Source organism: Lipotes vexillifer, unplaced genomic scaffold (genome assembly GCF_000442215.2).
Source record: "Lipotes vexillifer unplaced genomic scaffold, Lipotes_vexillifer_v1.1 scaffold972, whole genome shotgun sequence".
NCBI lineage: Eukaryota > Metazoa > Chordata > Mammalia > Artiodactyla > Lipotidae > Lipotes > Lipotes vexillifer.
In genome coordinates, this window is record NW_006769413.1 from 395,785 (window position 1) to 417,626 (window position 21,842).

The 21,842-nt window shown below is 50.7% G+C and overlaps 1 protein-coding gene across 1 annotated transcript in view; it reads left to right on the plus strand.

Annotated features, from left to right (window-relative positions):
- The window catches only part of ITGA11 (integrin subunit alpha 11), a 134,011-nt gene that overhangs the window by 67,674 nt on the left and 44,495 nt on the right, over positions 1 to 21,842 (plus strand). The window contains exons 3-9 of the mRNA XM_007445599.1: positions 4,849 to 4,949; positions 9,127 to 9,218; positions 11,716 to 11,830; positions 14,449 to 14,576; positions 15,709 to 15,857; positions 20,422 to 20,566; positions 20,944 to 21,109. Coding sequence (XP_007445661.1) covers positions 4,849 to 4,949; positions 9,127 to 9,218; positions 11,716 to 11,830; positions 14,449 to 14,576; positions 15,709 to 15,857; positions 20,422 to 20,566; positions 20,944 to 21,109 — 896 coding nt within the window. The remainder of the gene's footprint in view (positions 1 to 4,848; positions 4,950 to 9,126; positions 9,219 to 11,715; positions 11,831 to 14,448; positions 14,577 to 15,708; positions 15,858 to 20,421; positions 20,567 to 20,943; positions 21,110 to 21,842) is intronic.

Here is a 21,842-nt window from a genome sequence, read left to right on the forward strand (position 1 = left end):
TTTTGAATTTTTTGGGGGTATTTTTACTTTTTTGTTTTTTTTTTTTTTTTTTTTTTTGCCTTCCTCATTCTAGTTAGGATGTTTTCAGTTATAAATACCTGAAAGCTTAACTCAGACTTACACAGTAAAAGGGAGTTATTGCTTATATATCTGCAAAGTCCAGCAGCAGTCACACTTCAGGTATAGTTTTTTGATCCAGGGGTTCACAGTATCGGTGGGACTTCAGCTTTCTCTCTTGATGATTCTCTCAGTCCTCCTTCTCTCATACCCCCTCATCATTACAAGGTGGCTGCTAGCAGTTCCACGCCCTACATCTGTACACTATGGCATCCAGAGAAAAGGGACCACTTTGGTCCCTAAAGCCCAAGAAGAGGTCCTGAGATTGGGGTGACTTACGTCATTGGCCTACTCAATCCCTTCAGTCCAAGGATAGCCCTGGCCTGGCCTGCGGTATATGCTCAGTCCCTACAACTGGGAATGAAGCCGGATTTCCTAGATCCCCAAACAGAAATGAGGACTGTTGGGAAGCGGGAAATGGACAATCAAGCAACAGTGACTTTAAACGGGAGCTGGGTCACTGCATTGAACCTCTGCGCACAGAAACTATTCGATTTCTCAGCAACCTTTTTTCCAGGCACTGAATCTGGAGGCTCCTCCTAGGCCTGAGGCAAAGCTAAAAGCTCTGGAAGCTGCTGCTGCTGTAAGACTGTCAGACAGAAGGTCAGAACAGTCCCTGGGGACCTTTTACCCTGGGTTTCAAGACCACCCTACATTAGTGAGGCAGGGCAGATGAGGGCATCTTGGCCCTCAAGGAACTATGACACTAAAGCACTGGCCACAGCAGTCAGCAGGGATCACAGACTGGCTTATGTGCGAAAGCCTGGGCTAATCAGTGAGGGTTTCCTGGAGCAGGTGGGACTTTGTGTGCTGGGTCTTAAAGGGTGGGATCTGCACACCATAGCGGAGGCACAGGACAGTATATACTGGAGCACAGAAATAAAACGACTCAAGTTCTATTTAGGTATATCTTTTATCTGAAAAAAATAGGATTACTGATATTCAATACACAGATTGCCAGCTGTGCACTGGTATAATTTATATACAAATTTACGTATATTGGGAGTACACATTACCTTTTTTCCTTATAGGAGTGTGCAGTTTAAAAGGTTTGGAGATTAAATTGCCTTGAAGGATGGAACCAGGGCTAAGGTCCCCACTGGGCTTTGTTGGAGAAGGTGTGAGGTAGGGATGCAGGGGCCCCTTCTCTTACACTATGTCATGCTGGGATCCCAGGAGCCCAGCATGCAGAGGGGCCACATCCTGCCATCCTCAGGTGGCCGTCCCCACAGCGAGCCTCCTCCCTTGGCAAGGCCCTGCTTAGAAAGCAACCACTAGAGAAGGGTCCTCCAGGGCTATGGCTGAAGCCTGCCACCAATTCTCCAATCTGCAGCAGCCCTGCTCCCTGCCTCTATAGGAGAAAGGCCGGGAGCCCACAGCCAGTGAGTCACGACACACAGCCCATGGAGAGGGCCCGATGCTCACCACGACCTTTGGGGTTTGCCATCTGGTTCCCATGCCAGAGGGTATAGGGTGTCCAGCCCCTGAGAAGCACAGCGGGCCCTGAAGCTGCAGATGGCTATATAAGGCTGAGGCCGCGGAAGTGGCAGGGGTGCCAGACCCCAGGAGCAATTTGGCTGGTCTCAGTGGTGACACAAACATTTTCCCTGTGCTCCGCCATTATCCCCCAACAGCAAGACTGAATCATATCCTCAAAACCTCAAGCCCAACGGGCAGACGTAATGACAAGAATCAAGAACAGCAAAGAGGGCTAACCCAGGCCCTCCCTTCATGGCAAAAAAAATATTTGGGACAACACAGAGAAAGCTGCCCCAGGAGAACTAGTGCCAGCTCTGCCACAAACTGTGGAGCCTGGGTCAGCTCACCTCTCCAGGCCTCAGTTTCTGCATCTGTACTATGGGAACAGTAAGCCCTGACCTGCTACCTCATGAAGTGCCAAGGATCCCCAGAGGAATCAGGTTTGGGAGAATGGGGATAGGACGTAGGGGGTGGCCCTTGTTCTTTGAAAAGGACACAGCCTGGTCTTGAGGCAAATTTGGGGTCACAACGACTTGGTTTATTTACTGCCAGATTGTCACATGTTGGCCACTTCAAGGACAGATGACTTCTAGGAAGGTTCCAGTCTTTGTGGACTTTTTGTGGACTCTCCTATATCTAGGAGCTTACCTAGATATACCCCTTTCTGTTTGTCAGTGCCTTGTGGCATCTGTGGCTCCCCAGATGACCCTAGGTGACCTCCTAGGTGACCCTAGGAGGTAGGCAATAGTGGAATTGTTAACCCTATTTCATGACCAAGAAAACCAAGGTCAATGAACTTCTCCAGGCCACACGGAAAGCTGGTGACAGAATCAGGATGAAGAAACACCCAGCTCTGGAATCTCAGCCCAAAGATCTTGCCCTGTAACTGGGACTCCACCAAGTTGTCTGTGGGGCCTCAAGAGTTCCACTCTGTAAAATGGGGAGAGTTGTGAGGAGTCTGCCTTGTCAGGCAGCAGGAGTGTTTTCTAGAAGACACACGGGGATCACTTTTCTAGAAGATGGCCAGGTTTTGTTTTTTCTAATCTAGAACTTGCTGTGCCTGATTGTTCCGGAGTCACCCTGCGAGGTGTTCCTCGAAGGCATGCTTTCCAGAAAGCACTCACCATCAGGCAGTGGTGTCCTAGAAGGAACATCGCTCTGGGACACTTGGTCACACACCAAGTTGACCTTGAAAATGGGAGCAGCCAGAAAAGCAACCTTGGAGCCCAAACTTTCCTTACTGACCTCTATCCCATCTCCTTCTCTCTCTCTTTTTTTTGTGGGCTGGAAAAAATGGAGCAGCCTTGACCACACAATCACTTGCAGAATTAAGTAGCCAAAACTCACATTGTCTAGACAAATAGATTTTATGAGTCCAGTTAATTCCTGCCAGTCAAAAATAGGCATGCTTAATAAGTGGATATATTTAGAATCTGTCATTATCTGGTCCCCAGGGGAGAAACCTCAGCTCTTATTACATAGACTCTAATTTCAAACAGAGCTCTATTAACTCCCACGCCGGACCTTAGTTCTTTCCTGATGGCACAGAGAGGTGGGTGGGAGTGGGGCAGGGAGATATTTGACCACAAGAAGCTACTTAAGTCCCGTGTTGCCTGAACCTCTGGGTCCGTCCCTCTCAACCATCTTAAGCCAGAAAACGAGCAATTGCTTCTTCTTTGGGTCATGTTTCCACGGGGTAGCAAGTTGTCATGAGAGCAGGGCTATGGAAAGGTCTGCACGCTCCCAATGTGTCACATGTCCCTGTGCCCCTAGGGGTCTGGGAGACCTCCAGGGCTGTGTGAGCCGTGGCACCTCCTGCCCTGATAGTGCAGCTGTGCCTGGGAGAGTGGTTCCTGACTCACTGTTAGCACCAGGGTCTGAGCCAAGCAGGCGGATGGTGGCTGAGAGCAGAACTGACACCCAAAGCCTAGAGGGGTCCAGATATGCCAGAGGCAGGTGACACTGAAGGGACACAGTGCCCAATTTCAGGATTTTGCTTCACGTCAGCACTGGGATTCCAGCTGCCTGGCTGGGCCACTCTGGGTCACCTCCAATGGTGCTGCCCGCTGGTGGGCCAGGGATAAGACATAGAGGGGGCTTTGGGGCACTCTAAGGAGAGGGCCTGGGGGCTGTCCAGGTTGTGGTGGGATTCTCGCTGGCCCCGAGGGAGGTGACACTGCCAGGGCTTGGCCAGGTCAGGAGGGAGTGGCCGCTCTTTCTCTAGAAATATGTGTATGTAAGTAACATGCGTTAATTTCCAGTGGGTGCATAACAAATTAGCACAAAGTATTGATAGATGGCTTCCCAAAACAGAAGTTTATTCTCTCACAGGTCTGGAGGCCAGACCTCCAAAATCAGGTCATCAGCAGGGCTGTGCTTCCTCTAAAGGATCTAGGAGAAATCTTCCTTGCTTCTTCCAGCTTCCAATGGTCCCAGGCATTCTTTGGCTTGCGGCAGCTTCACTCCTAGCTCTGCCTCCATCTTCACATGGCTTCCTCTTCTCTCTGGGTCTCTCCTTTGCGTGTCTCCTTAAGGACACATCATTGAATTTAGGGCCCACCTAGGTAATCCAGGATGACCTCATCTTGAGATCCTTAACTACAATTGCAAAAACCCTTTTTCCAAACAAGATCACAAAGGCATAGGCTCAAGGCAGAAGGCCCAGCTGGGTGGTTGCCCCTTGCCATTCTTTAGCCCGGCTGGCTGCCTTGCCCACCCTGAGCAAAGACTTAGTGCCTCAGGGGACAGCCATGAACACTGTGCAACATGCCCCAGCCCCCGGGTCACCAGCTGAAAGACTCATGTAAGGTGAGGAATGAGGCCACCCACAGGTAGTGGCAGATGGCCAACACTCCAAAATCATCCTTCCTCTGCCTGAATGACCCCTATTACCACAGTCCCACCATCTAGCAAACTCATGTTCGTCTGTTAAGACCCAGCTCAAGAACACCTCCTCCATGATGTCTGCCCTGCCCTCTTCTCACAGGGATGGCCTCCATCCCATTTGTTGCTAGACCCATGCGGTCTTCATCTCTATGTCTCCAGATCCTGGCAAGGGCCTGGATAGGCCACAGCATCCCTCTTCCAGGGAGACGAAGGTCTGAGTGTGAGGGTATGTGTGGGCTGCCCCTCCAGGATTTCCTCCCACCCTCCCCACCCTACTGTCCCCTCAGCACTGCCCTGCAGGTTCCATCCTTTGCCAGGAAGGAGAACCTCCCCCAGCATCTTCACTTGTCTTCTTTTCCTTCCCAGGTTGGTCATCGGCGCTCCACTGGAAACCAACGGCCACCAGAAGACAGGAGACGTGTACAAGTGTCCAGTGACCCAAGGGAACTGCACCAAGCTCAACCTGGGTAACTTGGGCCACTGGTCTCTCCACAAGGAGGCCAGCCATTGTCCAGGGTGGGGCAGGTGCTGAAACACGTCCCTGCCCACAGTCACACTGTGAGGTGACCTAGCTGGTGTTGCTGTCCCCATTTTACAGATGAGGAAGCTGAGGCCAGAGAGAGGAAGTGACTTTCCCACAGTCACACAGCTTGTCAGGGGCTGGCCAGGATTCACACCCAGGTCTCCAGTGTCCCAGGCCATGGCTCCTTCTGCCTCATCCACAGCCCCTCAGCACAGGGGAGCCAGGAGCATTTCCTATCTTTTTTTTCCTGACTTGGAAATAATAACAATAGCCAACATTCATATGTCTTATATACTGTTCACCACATGCCAGGAACTGGTTTAAGCACTTTTAGGTATTTTTTGACTCATTTAATCCCCACAACAGCCGTATGAGATTTAATCATTAATGGCAGCCTGTGGTGGTGAGGGGACCTGCCCGGGGTCACCCAGCTAATAAGCAGCAAGGCCAGGATTCCAACCCAGGCCATCTGCAGCCACCCTTTAACCACTGTGCAGCACTGCCTTTCTGAAATGATGACTCTGTTCCTCGCTGAAGCACTCTGGGGCACAGGGGAGACGCTGTGAGCAGCCTCAAGGCCTTCCAAGTCCTTGTAAATCTACGTGTACACGTGTGCATGTGTGCGCACGGCCTGCGTCCACTAAAGCACACACACCACTCCTCTAAAGCACTTCTGCTTTGTCCTAAAGGTCAGACAGTGGCCAGGCCATCACTTTGCTTTCAAAAGGGAGCAAAAGTCCCATTTGGGCTGAGAAGCTACGATTCCAGGACTGGCCTTCCCCAGGGCAGGACCCTCAGCCTCCCACTCTTCCAGGAGGGGAGCCTCCATCCTAGAGCAATGGAGTGGGGTCCCCTGGGGAGGCTGTGGGGAAGCAGGGCCTGGGGCGGTAGGGCGGTGGGGGGAGATGGCAGAGCTTTAAGAGATAAGCAGATGGATGAAAAGCCCACATCAAAGAGAAAGCATGTGAAACCAGATCCCCAGGGCAGGCAGCTGTCCCAGCACATAGTGCTGGATGCTCCCGCTGGCCACATCTGTGTCAGGGCCGTGGATGGGAAGTTCAAACCCCAGCACAGCCGGGGGCCCAGGCTTCAGTGAGGAAACGGTCCAGGGCGGGCGGGAGTCTGGCTGGCGGCTTATGGATCCCGGTCGTCACCACCCTGAGAGCTCCCAAACAAGCCAAGCCGGATTCTCCTTCCAGCTGTACAGTTTCCTCACTGTGTGTCCAGGGGGAGCTCACATCCTCTCTCTGAGCCTCTGTTCACTTATGTGTGACCCTAGGATCCATCCCAGGTCTAATATGTCCCCCAGCCTTTCATGAGCACCTAGTATGTGCCAAGCCCGATGCTAGTTACTGGGGATACAGCAGGGAACAAGGAGCCAAGGGCTCTGCTGGGAGGGCACAGTAAGCAAGGAGACAAACTACAGTAGAAAGCAGGATCATCTCAGGTGGGGAGAGATGCTGTGCGATAAACCAGCTGTTATGATAAGAGAGGCTGGGTGGGGAGGAGATAGGGGGCGGGTACTATCTTAGCAAGGTGATCAGGGAAGGTTTCCCTGAGCAGGTAACTTTTGAGCAAAGGTCTGATGGTGAGATGGAATCAAGTGGGACCACAGCATTCCAGGCAGAGGAGAAGCAAGTGCAAAGGTCCTGAGGTAGGAATGAACTTGCTCTGTTGGAGGACGGAAAGAAGGCTGGGGCAGAGGGAGCAAGGGGGTGGTGGTAGACGTGCGCACTGAGCTCGGGGCCTGGGCCACTGAGAAAAGCCCCTGGTCCAGGTGGGGACCAAGACACATGAACCCATCATTTAGGTTCCTCTATCGCTCTGGTTTCCAATGTGGACCTAATTTCCCTCTGAAGGAGGAGCAGCCCCTGCTGACAATGGGAGACATGATGCCACCAGACTCTGAAACTGGGGCTTAAGCTGGGAGGCGGTGGGCAGCAAAGTGCATGGAGGCCGAGGAAGAGTACTGGTCAGGAAGCACCTCATTTGAGGAGAGTTTCTTTCCCTCCCAATGAGGAGGCAGGAGGACCATCTGTCAGTTTATCCCCACAGTGGAAAATGCAAGGCAGGGAAAACTGAGTCCTAGTTTTTCCTATGGCCTCTCCAGGCTCTAAGCCCCACTCAGCCAGGAATGTTCTTTCCTTTCTCTCCAGGGAAGTGGGTGTCAGTTATTCACACCTCAGTGTTGAAGGGTCTACCTACCTCTGGTGCTTTTTTTCCCAGCACCTGGATGAAGCCAGGGTTTTCGTTGAGCGGCAGGGGCTCAGGGGAAGGGGATGTGATTCTGGAAGGCAAGCCCTGTGTGAGGAGGGGCTTATGCCCCAGCCCTCACACAGACCCACTGAGAAAGGTGTAAGTCTCTCCTGTCACAGAGGGGAGGTTAGTGACTGCTCCAAATCCACGAGCAGCAGAAGCTGGACTTGAACCTGAATCTGCTTCCTGGCCCACAGTTTGACTGAGGACCTCAGTCATTGAGACAAGGCCGGAAGAGAGGGGGCGGGGTGAGGTGGGGGACGCACCCTTTAAATAAATGGGGGGCAGAATTCTCCAAGCCGCTGAGGGGAGGAAGTTGCCCAGTTGGGGCTTGGAGCTTCCTCTCCAGACTTCTCACCACATCCCTCTGCAGCCACGGCCCTGCTGTCAGATGCGGAAAGTCGGGCTGTAACGTTGGCTCTGCTGGGTTCAAGTCCCCACGCTATCATTTATCAGTGATTGACCTTATAGAAGTCACTAACCCTCTGTGCACCTTGACTTCCTCCTCTGTAAAATGAAAATGGTGACCCCTGGGCCTCCCAGGACCAAGAGGGGGTCCTGGGAGGGCAGGTGGGTGCAGCACTTTGTAAGTGATAAGGCACCATAAAAGCACCAGGGTTATTACTATTATTTTCTCTCTGGTTGGTTTGGACAGACAAAACAGAAAACAATCCCAGGCACTCGTAGAACAGCCAAGAGAGGCTGGATGTCAAAAGGAACCTTACTACAAACTGAAGGAAACCAAACAAACACAGCCGCCCCACCTTAGCCCACAGTACAGTCGGGGGTCTGAATTTCTGGCCTCTGCCCATGCCTGGCCCCAGGTCTTGCTGGCCTGGGCCCCAGCGGGTCGGCCAACTCTTCACACTTCCAATCGCCGACAAAGCTAAATGCTCCTGAGCCCTTAGAGATCACTCCCCTCCCCTGAAGCAGAGAACACATCTAGATCCTGCGCACAGCAGATGAGGACTGCTCGCTCCGGCTTAACAAAATACCCAACTCACTTCCCCCTAAACTCTCCCCGACAAGTGTCTGCATATGTGTGCGCACGCATACACCACACACACACACACACACACACACACACACACACACTCTTCTGGGGAATTCAAGCTCATTTCTTTCCTTTCAGGGGCCTGACAGAATGGTCTAGTAAAACCTTCCCCAATATAATCTGCTTAGTAAATTTAATCTCCACAACCCTCTCCCTCCACCCAGTTGGCTGATAATCCTGCCCCTGAATACTCCTCTGGGGACCAGCCACACAATGGCATTCTTGGGCAAGACCTTGTGCCTCTAGAAGGCTCTTGTTAAGTTGGTGATTTGCTCCCTGTGAGAAAGAATCAGCTATCGTGTGTCAGTTTATCAGCTGAGCGGAGAACCGGACCCTGAGAGAGTTGGGCAGGGGACTGCTACATTTGATGGCAGGTTGTCTTAAAGAAAAATGTGGAGGAGGCCCTGCATAGAGGAACCAGCTTCGGGGGGAGCCCTGGTTTGTGTGGGGTGGGGCACAGGGGGATGGCTGGGGGAGGGAAAGCTCTGGACGAGGAGATGGAAGGCTCTGCCATCTGCTTCCTGTGTGACTTTGGGCAGTTTGTGTGACCTCTCTGAGACTCGCAGTCCTCATCTCACAGAGAGTTGAGAGGAGGTAATTAGACCATATCTGGGCAAGGCCTTAGTAAACTGTGAAAGGCTGCCCTGACCTGCAGGCGAGTGAGGCATCCAGAGGGGCAGGGAGAATGGGGGAGGACCCTGCCTGGTACCGACTCAACCTCGGGCCCCTCTGGTGGCCAGCAGCAGCAGCAGAGTCCGGGCAGAGGACAGGCAGAAGGGGCTGCAGGCTGAGTTTCTCCCTCCCACCCCAGGAAGGGTCACGCTATCCAACGTGTCCGAGAGGAAAGACAACATGCGTCTCGGCCTGAGCCTGGCCACCAACCCCAAGGACAACAGCTTCCTGGTAAGAGCCACCCACCCACCCTCCCTCCGAGCCCTTCCTGCCCCACAGGCCCTCTGCTTGGGGCCACGAGGGGCGTGTGGTGGCTGAGCATGCCCACCCACCGGGCTGCCTGTCCGTGTGCGCTCGGGGAGCAGCCCCTCCTCTGGCTTCCTGCCTGTGCCATTCTGCCTGCTGCGCCCTAAACTTCAGGGGGGGTACAATTCAGGCAGGAAAAAGGATTGAGCCCTTTTGTGTACCTTCCCTTTGGGGTTGGGGGGAGTGCAAAGCAGAGAGCCTGCAAAGGAATAAGAATAAATAAAGATATTCAACAGTCCAGTGGTAGGGGCTTCTATCCTTTCCTTTGGGGAGCCCAATTTGCAAGGCAGAGGCTGAATCTCTGCTCCAGAATTGATAAAAGAAACAGGACACACCACACACCCTGAGAAGACTTTGAGGGGAAGCAGTAAATGAGTGAACGCAGATTTACTACAATGGAGGGAAGGATACAGAGGGATGGGCCACCTGGACTGCATAGGATCAGATGGGAAAGCTTCCCAGAGGAGGTTTCTGTTTTGTTTTTAAAGAAGAGACTAGTCTTAGCAAGAAAGAAAGAGGAGGGGTACTTGGGCTGAGGTGGTAGAGACATTCATTCATTTAAACTGTTTTTTTGAGCACTTACAATGAACGGAACCTGATGCCAGGCACTGGGGATTCAGCAGTCGGCAGAGCTCCTGCCCTCCTGGAGCTTACATTCTGGCTGGGGGAGAGACGATAAGATGTGTGGGACAGAAAGGCAGCAGCAGGCTGTGCTGGGAGATCTCTGCACCCCACCCAGGCGAGCATATGCAAGCTTTGCACACAGTGGGAGAGTACAGGTGGCGTGATGGATTGGCACTGCCTGCCCCTTGCCATCACGTTCGGGTGAACCACCACGAACGTGGGTGAGGCTGGGACTGATAGTTCCTAGAGTAGCTGCAAGAAGATTTCTGAGAAAAATTACCCAGAAATCCCAGTAAAATGCACTGCTCACTTTAAGACGGGAGGGCTTGTGTCACTGTCTGTTCTCACGAATCAGTTCATTTCTGTTGATACATGAGACATCTTGGGTGTGAAGCATCAGACATCAGGGCAGTGAGATGACTGGGATGCTCAGAGACTTGACAAGAGCATAGCGGCTCTGCCAGGGAAAGTCCTGAGGTGCCTCAACGTATGGTTGGCGCACAGCCCTCATCATCCCCAACCAAGGGCAACAGGACCCCTGGCCCTGTCCACGCATACTTGGCTTTGGTCTGACCCTATTCTCCCTCTGAGGCTCCTTGTCATATGCCTACTAACTTGATTTCACCTACTTCATAACATGGGATGAAAGTCCAAGAAGGATGGTGTGATACAACCCCTGGGGCCTCTGTGGGTAGGTTAAGACCCTAGTTTATAAATAGCAACTTTTGTTAACTCATTCACTCATCCATTCATCCATTCACTCATCAGCGCATCCCCCAACCAAATGTCCTTCCCTCTATTCATCTATCCATCCGTCCATTCATTCATCCACCCATCTGTCTACATGTCAGTCCACCCCCTCATCCTCCCATCTAATCATCCATCCTTGCATCCATCCCCTCCCACATCCATCCATCATCCATTCGGTCTATCCATCATCCATCCATCCATCCATCCATCCATCCATCCATCATCCTTCTAGCCCTCCAGCCATTATCCATTACCTACTCTCCCATTATTCATTCTCCCCCACTTCCAAAAATAATTTACCAGAGCTTCAACAAAGGACACAGATAATACAAAACCTTTAAAATCTGAGTTTTAAAAAAGCCAATTAAAGAAAGGGATTGGAAGTGGAATAATTATTCTTCCAAACCAAGGGAAATTAGAGCACAAAATTTAGTCCTGAGTTTTCCAGCAGCAGGACAAACATGGAGGCAGAAGCTGGGCTTTCATTTTTAATGACCCTGACTCTGAGAGGGACTCATCACTCAGTCTGTAAATGAGGGGCTGACATCAATGTTTTTGGTAGCAAATTTCAGAGAAAGAGCAGAGACATTCTTTTTCCTTTCCTTAGTAAGAGCCATGGGCATGTTTTGGGTACCCTGTCCTGGAAGTCTGCCCAGAAATGACCTTCAGGCAACCTCTTCAGAAAGACCCTTGAAGGGTCCACTCCCATGGATGACAGTGCTTTCCCGCATCCCGTGTGGTGGGCAGGGGGAAGGAGAGTCACAGCCCGATGATGGGGTGGAGAATGGGACCCTTGAAAAGACAACAAAGGAGGACTCTAAGGTTAGTTTTTCTCCATTTCACCTGAAACCAAGGGAACTAGTACATGTTACAGCAAGAGAGATTTCAAGTTAGACTCAAAGAAGACCCTCTACATCCTAAGGATAACAGCACTCAGATGGAGGATTCTGTCTTGGGTCTTGGAGGTTGGGACTGGGCCAAAGGCTATTGGGCCCGGACCCTCCCTGAGGCCCCCCGCTGATTGGGGGGTCCATGCTGTGCTTCACAGGCTTGCAGCCCCCTCTGGTCTCATGAGTGTGGGAGTTCCTACTACACCACAGGGATGTGTTCACGAGTCAACTCCAACTTCAGGTTCTCCAAGACCGTGGCCCCAGCTCTCCAAAGTAAGTGGCTTCAAATCTACAGACTTGGGCTGAGCGACCGACAGTCCATGGGAGGCTCCGAGCTCTGGTCACCACTATCCCATGGCTACAAAGCAGAACTTGGACTCTAGCCCCGCCCTGCTCCGGCTCTCTGGGTAACCTGTGGGGTAATAATCTTGGCCCACCCTCCCAGGGCAAGTGAGCTAAGGTTATGAAGACCATCCTGGCAGCCAGAGAGGCTCACTGCAAACCCACCCTGAGCGAAGAAGAGATTCCTGGCCCACCATGTACATCAGGCAAGCTGCACACTGCCGAAGTCTGGGGACGTCGTTCACTTAGAGTATAGTGTGCATGGTGCCCTCTGATGTTATGGGATGCAGCTGCCCTGTAGGTGGAGGGCCAAGGAGGACAGAACTACCCCTGGTGATAGTCCCATCTAATCAGTGTTCCTGGACATGAGGACGCGCTGCCCAGCTTTCCCAGAGCCTCATGGAACACAAAACCTCCCACTCTCTCCCCACCTGCCAGGAAAGTCGGGGGAAATAACGCTCAGACCTTGCTTCCTGCAAGCCAGACTGCTTGGCTCCGAGCCTCACTATTTCCTGTGGGCTAACCACCAACACCCAAGCAGCTGCTGCCCGTTTTATTGAGGGTGAGGGGATTAGCACTTCTGGCTAGAGGCAGCCTCCCTCCAAGCACCAGGGCCCAGTCGGAGATGGGAAGGTGGTGCTCGGGGGGAGGGAGGAGGAAGGTCAGTCCAGCAGGACCTGGAAAATGGTCCCCTTAGGGGCAACGAGGAGGAGTCGATTCTATTCTTACAAAACATCAGCGGGAGAGGCAGAGGCAGTGCCAGGGCTGGGAGGAGGCTCCAGCCAGTCACGGGAGGTGTGTCACCCCCTAGAGAGGTTCTTTCCTCTGGGCCAAGGTGTGACCATCTCAGCCTCCCAGAATCTCCTGTGGCGGAGACCTCCTCACCCCGCTGACCAGCAGCCGTGCCCTGGGAGCTCAGCAGATCCAGATCCCAGGGCACCCCCCACCCCTGCCAACACCACGGAGGATCTAATTCAGCAGGTCTAGGATCAGCCACAGGGCGTGTGTACGTGCGCACATGCGTGTGTTTCAAAGGCGTGTTCTGCCATGTTTAGCAACCACAGAGGTTCTTCCCAATGTGTCTTAAAATGAAAAATTTGAAATCGTAAGAAAGAAATCAGTAATAATAAATGCGTTCTAATAAAATTGGCTTTAAAATAAAAGAAACCTGGCCCCTACCAGTAGATTAGAAACCCCTCCTAATCAAGGAGTTACTGTCTCGTGTCCTTGTGGCTGCCGGCACCACACGGCGCTCCAGCACTTGGCGCTCCAGCACATGACGGGTGCGCGGTCCACAGGTGTGGGGCGAAAGCACACTGGAGAAGGGCTAAGCTATCAGGCACCATTAGCCTGGAGGTGTAGGGCCATCACATGCTGCGTGCGGCGTGTGCAGATGAGACCAGAGGGTACACACAGCTTCTCCTAAAGCGGAGGTGATTCTGAGCATCCAAACGCTTCTAAAGTGCTCTGCCAAACACAGAACCTGTGCCAGGCGCCTAGGCTCAAAGCCACCACCTTCCCCTCCTGGTGAGCTCTGACATCAACATACTACACCTTCCCGATGCAGGAGTTACTGGAATGGTTAACTCACGAAGGCCCCTGCTGTACTGCTGTAAAGTAGATTTGAAAACAGTGTGCAATTCTCCAGTAAAAATAAGCAGATGCCCAGTATTTCAATGTGGTACAGTATAGCGTATATCGTATCAGATTGTATCATCTCTTATTTCAAGGTAAGTCCTGCTGTTTCACAAACAGAAATAAATTACTTAGATGGAAAGAGAAGTTTTCTAATTTGTTAGGTTACCAATGTTTCATGTTTTCTTCGTTGCTTTCTATTATTCGTTTTAATTTTGTATGAATATTACAAGAATATAGAGAAACCTTCAGGCTCAAAGCAGCGAGAGCTTGACCTGATAATGTCATTGTTACATTAACAAAGTGGTTTGGTTAAAAAAAAATAAAAAGAGGATAAGCTAAGATTCTTGAGCATTTCCTTGTGCTCAGCCCTAGAAGCATCACCTTGTTCATTCCTCGTGGCAATCCTCTACTCTCATTATGCCTCTTTTACAGAAGAGAAAACCGATGCCAGGATGTTAAGTAACTCGCCCAGGGTCAAAGCCGCGGGTCAAACAGTCTGACGCCAGATTCCACATTCCTAGCTATTACACCGTGCCTCCCTCCTAAGAAGTGAAACCCATTCATTTGGGCTGAAAGTGGTAATGCCAGCCTACCCATTACAGTAAAATAAACAATAATGAGGTACTGATTTGGGCACTGTTGGCTGCCTACCAAACATTGGCCAGCTAAGGGCGGTCAGTCCCTGTTGAGGAGCAGAGGCAGTAGGGCTCCATTCATGCTTTGTTCAGACAGCCAGTGCAGAACGGTGGGGCAGAGCCAGGAATTCCTGGGCTCCTCACTCACATTGCCCAAATAAATGTTCAGCCCGAGGACAGCTCCCAGGCCAGGCTTCCCTGGACAATCATCCAGGGGGTCAGAGATTTGCAGACACTGGCTCCTTGGGTTGCTGTGACCATGTTCCCACTTCCCAGGGTGCCAGACCTACATGGACATCATCATCGTCCTGGATGGTTCAAACAGCATCTACCCCTGGGTGGAGGTTCAGCACTTCCTCATCAACATCCTCAGGAAGTTTTACATCGGCCCTGGGCAGATCCAGGTGAGTGTGGTTGGGACTCTTTCCTCCTCCAAATAAGCCCCCCCCAAAACCCATGGCAGATGCTGCCTTGGGGTGGCGGGGAGCATCTGTACATGTGCTAGAAAGGTGTAGGTGAAAGGGCCAGCTGCAGGGCCCTGCAGCCCAGGACACCCATCTCTGCTGGGCACATCAAGGGACAGTGTAGGGGAAGCATCACTGAGTGGGTCAAACACTGTCCTCTGGGATAGACACCACGTATTAACAAAAACTTTGATCAGCCAGAGAGTGAGAAGACACTAGCACCCTGCTGGGTGAGGCACAGGGGAGAATTAGACACTTTGATCTTGGAGAAGAGACAGGGGAAGAGGTCATAGCTGCCGGCACATATTTGAAATGCTGCCTGGCTAATGAGGGGGTAAATTTATTCCGTATTGTTTTGGCAGGCCAAAGGAGGACCAATGACTAGAACTGACAAGGTGGCAGATTTCAGGTCGATCTAAGAAATTATTTTATAACAATTAGAGCCGTTAAAAGGGGAGTGGGCTTTCTCATGAAGTTATGAGTTCCCCACCACTGGGAGATCATCTTTTAGGGTACGGTGGATGAAAGTCCAGCACTGGAAATGCACTTGTACCAAATAAACTCTGTGGGCCCATCCGACAGTGACATTTTTTCATTCTAGTCCTACTATAGGTAGGTTTTTGCTTATTCTTTAAGGTTTTTATTTCGAGGCTATTAATATTTGGGTCTTATTAATATTTCAAGCTTCTCTTCCAAGTTTGAAAGAACCTTAGTTCCAGAGTTTGGTGAACAATGCCATGGCCCTCCACCCACACTGCTCCTAAGATTTTAGACTTCAATTCTATGCTCAACTTCTGTCTTTTTAAGTAAGAAACTCAATCTGCTGGGCCTTTCTTTAAATCACAGTCTCCTCTCTCAATATGCACCTCCCACCTGCCTCACCAAGCCAGCCATTCATTCCTGGAACTGTGCAGAACCTGCTTCCCTTATGCTTAGTTCCTCTCCCTTGGGAAGGTCCCCAGCCCTCCTCACTCCTGAGCCGTCCCAGAGAGATGACTCCAGGAAACCTCATCACCAAAGGGCCAGCCTTCAGGGGTCAAGATGTCCTGTTTCCCTCTCCTCTAACTTGCAGGTTGGAGTCGTTCAGTACGGAGAAGACGTGGTACATGAATTTCACCTCAATGACTACAGGTCTGTAAAAGATGTGGTGGAAGCTGCCAGTCACATTGAACAGAGAGGAGGAACAGAGACCCGGACGGCCTTTGGCATTGAATTTGCTCGGTAAAAAAAAAAAAAAAAAAAAATTAATTTTCTGAATCTCAGATCCAGTTACAGTTATCTTTTGCTGCCCCACAAAATCTAGTATCTGGAGAGACAATAATTAATCCCTCAAAGTTCTGGGCATTGGCTGGGCTCAACTGATCAGTTCTCCCTTGTGTTCTCTCATGTGGTTGAAGGCTGGTGTCAGCTGGGGCTGTTGTCATCTGAAGTTTCGACTGGACTGGACATCCAGAATGGCACACTCATGTGGCTGGCAGTGGATGTTGGCTGTTGGCTGGGAGCTCAGCTGAGGCTGGTGATCTGAGCACCCACACGTAGTCATGTGGCTTGGCTCTCTCACCATGTGGCAGCCAGGCTTTGAGAGGAAGCATTCCAAGAGTGAGTTTTCCAGGAGATCCACACAGGAACTCTGAGACTGCCTATGACCTAGCTGCAGAAGCCCCAGAATATAATTTCTGCTATAGTCTTTTGATTGACCAAGTCACTGAAGCCAGCCCAGGTTCAAGGGGAAGAGAATTTAATTTCCCCTCCTGATGGAGGAATGGCAAGGTCACATTACAGAAGAGCATTTTGGGGCTGGGATTTCCAGTCAACTTCAGGAAATATGTTCTGCCACAGAGACCCTATGAAAAGTGTGTGGGTTGTATGAGGGCAGAATCTTCTTGTGGGGTGTTCGTCATCAGTAGAATGTGAAGAACATAGTTAAATCTAACATCTGAGATTGTAGAGCAATGAGGCTGTTCCCTTGAACATCACAGCAGAGCTCACAATAATAATGAATGCTATCTCTAGTCATCCAGACAGATAGCTACAGGCTTATTCCAGTAACTCTGCCATGGCTCAGAACACTGTACTCAACCCCACTGGAATCAGTGAATGATTTTTAAAGTCAATTCCCCCAGACCTTTCCAGCTGTGGCCTAAACTCCTACGATAACTATGTCCAAGACATTTAGATTTTAAATGTATAAATTTTACACCTATGAATATGAGCTCTGCTATGTTCATTGAGACCACCGTCCCATTACCTTATAATCCCACCTCACATAGGGTTAGTCGACGTGTTTAGCAGAATGCTACAATGTGAAAGCTATTTAGTAGTAACATGATTTCATGTGGTCATAAGATTAACTCTTTTTTTAAAATATTTATTTATTTGGTTGTACCAGGTCTTAGTTGTGGCAGGCAGGCTCCTTAGTTGTGGCTCATGGGCTTCTTAGTTCTGGCATGAGAACTCTTAGTTGCGGCACGCATGTGGGATCTAGTTTCCTGACCAGGGATCGAACCCAGGCCCCCTGCATTGGAAGTGCAGAGTCTTAACCACTGCACTACCAGGGAAGTCACCCAACTTCACTACTCTTTATGATTAAGTTACTGCTCCACCAGTGTATTTCTGTTCACTGATAAAACCTGCTCAAGCTTTTTTCCTAAATGAGCATCCCTCTGTGTAAAGATGGCTCTTACTCACCCTCATGAGAAATGGGCCCTCATGAGGGTGAGTCCCTGAGACCCCAAGCAGGCTCTTGTGAAGTGGCCAGGGGAACGGAGGAAGCCCACGCCCACTGAGCTATCAGTGAGAAGCTAACTGACTCCCACCGGGATGGAGCACACTGCTTCCATCTCATTTCACAGCCCATCTCCCCCAGGTCAAGTGTTTGTGACTCACCTAGTAGTTTGAACCATCATGACTCACGAGCACTGCTGGGGTGTGCGATCTACACCTCAAGTGAGCTTTGAAATCTGATCTTCCCGGCCAAGTCTGGGTCCCAAATTACAGCTGGTGCCTTTTAAGGTAAAAGGTTTTCTCTCCTAACTCAGCTATTCATAATGCATTGTTTTCTGTGTACCTACTAAAGTACAAAGATCCAGGCTATGGACTTGAGGGGTTATAAAGAGGGTAACCCGTGACCCCTGCTTTAATAGGGGAGCTCTGGTAAGCGTCACCCTAACTCAGTGAGGATGAGAGAGGAGGGCTCCAAGGGAGGGATCAGAGAGGACTGCCAAGATGGAGGATATCTGACAGACCCCAGGATTACAGCAGGGAGAGGTGGAGAGAAGACATTCCACAGAAGACATTCTGCCCCAATAAGGGCAGAGGAGAGGGAAAGCTGAGGAACGTTTACATTCAGAGCCTTGCTCTGAGCATGGTTCGTGTTGGGGAGTAGTAAGCCCTGCAGCTGCAAAGATGGTTTGGAGTCAGATTGTGAGAGTTATAACGTTGTAGCTAAAACAAGCGTGATTGGCCACTGAAGATTCTTGAATGTCATCATCAAATGTGCGCATGAAGGTGAGTCTGGCAGCCATGTGTGGCTTTGAGGGGAGGGGGCAGGACAGCGTTGCAATGCCACCTTCATTCACTCAACACTTTTTATTGAGCATCTACTATGTGCCTCACACTGTTTTAGACACTTGGGATAGATCAGTGAACAAAGCAGATAAATATCCTGCCCTTGTGAAGCTGATATTCTAGAGGGTGAGGCAGACAATAAGCAAAAAAACAAAAAAACAAAAAACAAATAAAGAGCTAGTATGCTAGAGGGAGACACAAGCTATGGGGGAAAAATAGAGTCTGGTAAAGGCAGTCAGGCAGGTTGGGGAGGGCAGGTATTTAATCAGCATTAACCAAGTAGTCAGGGAAGGCTTCACCAAGAGCTGACATTTGAGTGGAGACTTAAAGGAGGTGAGGAAGTTGGCCAAGCAGGTGACTGGCAGGGGAGGTTCCAGAAAAGAGAGCAGCTCAGATAAAGCTCCTCCCTAAAACAGGAGCATGCCTGATGGTTCCAGGATCAGTGAAGATTCCAGCAGGAGGAGGGGCTCAGAGGGATTACCAAGGGTTTCTCGGGCCATTATCAGGACCTAGGAGAAATGGGAGCCAGGACAGTTTTCGAGCAGAAAGGAGACGTGATATGACCTTTCTCCATGGCGTCACATTGGCTTCCAGGTTCATGGAAACTGTCATGAGTATAAAGCTTTCACTGCATTCCAGGAAGTTATAGTCTGATTTACAAAGCAACAAATCCAAGTCCAAGTGTGTAAAAACACAATACAAATTCACAATTTTAAATCTGATGATTCATGCCAATATTTATGCTATTACAGATTCTTACAGATATTCACACCATTCCACTCTATGGAAATATGATCCTGAAATTTCCTTGGCTCCATATGTAATAAAGCCTGTTTTTCCCCTGCCATATTCTTTCTCCTGGAGTTTTGTTCCTGGACCTGGCCCTCCAATGAAGTCATGGAAGCATCTCGAGTGTCCTTTGAAGAACTAGCAGCATTCTCCCTCCACTGAGTCAGGCTTAAGCCCAAAATATTCTCTGTATTTTGTCATGTCAAGTGTGCCTCTGCCCCCCTTCAGTCCACCTCTCACACTAAAATTAGAGGAGTTTTTTAAGCCAGCATATCCAGAATATCATAGAATTGCTAAGAGAATGGCAGATGGTCTGTTTCTCTTAACTGGTAGCTTGAAGATGCTCTGAACTAATTTATTCCAAGTTTTGTGAATTCCTTAACATCTAAATCACGCACATCAGCTCATCAGCTTGCTGTGTAACAAAAGATACCCCTGGTAACCAAAGCCTTAGGGTGATGGGATTTAACCTGACATCATGGTGCTTGAACCTGTGGGTCAGACCTTTGGGGACTCACTGCAGAGTTTAAGGGTAACATTTATTTTTAGGTCCTTATTGAAAAATTCAGAACCTCATGGTCTGAAGGAGAGTTGGCCTCACACAGGCACCAAGAGCCAGTGATGGTTCAGGAGCCAATTTTTCCTGCTTTGTAGATGGGTCACCATCTCCAAGAGTCCATAGCGCGCCAGCCCCCTGGCTCCTGGTTGGACTGCCCAGCAGGCAGGCCAAGCACCTGCTCCGGCCACTGAAAACAAAAGAAAAAGCAAGAAAGAGAAATATTTGTCATAGAATTTTATATTTAATAGTCCCCAAAGTAGAATCAAAGTGGTTCTCCTGGGAAAAATCGGAACTTTGTCAGGCTTCATCACAAACATTTTATGGAACAGCATTGTTTGGCTGTTGAGTTGCTCTGGCACGTCACCTTTTCAGAACTGAGGGAAGTGGTTCTCAACTCCGATGTTCATTAGAACTTTTGAAAAATGCTGGTGCCCAGGCCATACCCCAGAAATTCTGATTTCATGAATCCAGGTGGGGCCTGGGCATCACTTTTTTTTTTTAAACTCCCCAGATGATTCTACTGTGTGGCTGGGTTTTTGAACCGTGGAATTAGGGCCTCTAAAGGTCTCCACCTGACCCTGAACTCCCCTCCCAGACCCACTGCCTCCCCCTGCTTCCCCAAAACAGCAAGATCAGACCTTGAGAGGGGCTTTTTAAAGTCACTGTTTAAAGACAAGCAGATTTAAGACACATCTGAGCAGCTGGCGAACAAGTAGGCTGGGCATCTCAATCCAGCTTCTTCTTTGGTTCGAGGTCCCAACACCGTGTAGGGTTGCCCAGGGGCTTAGCCCTGGCTTCAAGGCAGTAGGAGCGCCAGGCCTGCCCCATCCGATCTTCCTCTGTGACCCTCCCCCTGTGCTTGGGTTCCAGCTCAGAGGCTTTCCAGAAGGGTGGAAGGAAAGGGGCCAAGAAGGTGATGATTGTCATCACGGATGGGGAGTCCCATGACAGCCCAGACCTGGAGGAGGTGATCCAGCAAAGCGAGAGGGACAACGTGACCAGATACGCTGTGGCCGTGAGTCCTGTCCTGCCTGTCCTGCCCCTACCCACCCTCTAGAGGCTTCGCCATCAACCCCTTGGGGGACTCTGGGGCGGGGGGTGGTTCTGGGCAGTGAACCAGCCATCCAGGCCCTCAGATGGGCCTCTCCTTGTTACACCTTCTCCTAAAGAGCAATTGAGAATCTCCTTTCCGTCCTGCCCAGGTTTATCTGCAACAGCCGTGGGGTGTTTTTTTCTCCATTGCCAGGGAGGTTCTGAAAGCTCCGAAAACTAGAAAACACTCCCAAGCCCCAGAACCCTGTCTTAGAACAGGGTCCGAGTCTGGGGCCGTGGGAGTGTGGGGAGGTCTGTGCCATGTCCCGGTTTGTCGCCCCTGCCCCTGTTCCCTGGCAGGTCCTGGGCTACTACAACCGCAGGGGGATCAATCCAGAAGCTTTTCTAAACGAAATCAAATACATCGCCAGTGACCCCGATGACAAGCACTTCTTTAACGTCACTGATGAGGCGGCCCTGAAGGACATTGTCGACGCCCTGGGGGACAGGATTTTCAGCTTGGAAGGTGAGTGCTTTTTCTCGAGAGGGGTCCAGGCTCCTGGGCTCAAAGCAGGTGAAGCCCACAGAGCGAAATCCAGCCCCCCCCCCCCCCCCCAACAGACTGAGACTACAGCCCCCCCCCCCCCCGCCGCCCCCGGGATGGGAGGGTTTAGCGGGAGTCCTCCGTTTATGATGACCGCCAACACTGGAGCGCCCTTGTGCTGGATGTGAGGCTGTGCACTTTCCAAACAGCCCCTCCTTTTACCGTGGAGGAAACTGCAGCTCGAAGGGAACCAAATGACGTGCCGGAGCTCTGACAGCTCAGGAAGGAATTGGGGTTTGAACGAGCATTGCCAGACTTAGCAAATATAAGATACAACATTTGTGGCCGACTTGTACTCAAAAACCATTAGTTGTTTGTCTGAAATTCGAATTTAACTGAGCGTCTCGTATTTTATCTGGCAACTCGAGTTGAGCCCAGCTGAGCCAGGCTCCACCACCTGAAACGCTCACCCCCCAAGTCCCACTGCTCCCACTCCACCTTTTTGCGGGGTTTCCTCAGATTGCCTCCTTCCTTAATAATTCAAACTCCAGTTTTGATTTGCATGGGTCTCGTTTGCACCATATATTGCTGTAGAGGGGCCCTTGCCATACTGGGCTCTACCATATGGGAGGATTGTCAAAAGCGATAGAGGGCAGCATCCCAGAACCCAAGCAGTCTGTTCTGCACTGGAGATGGCGAGCCACAGACACAGGGA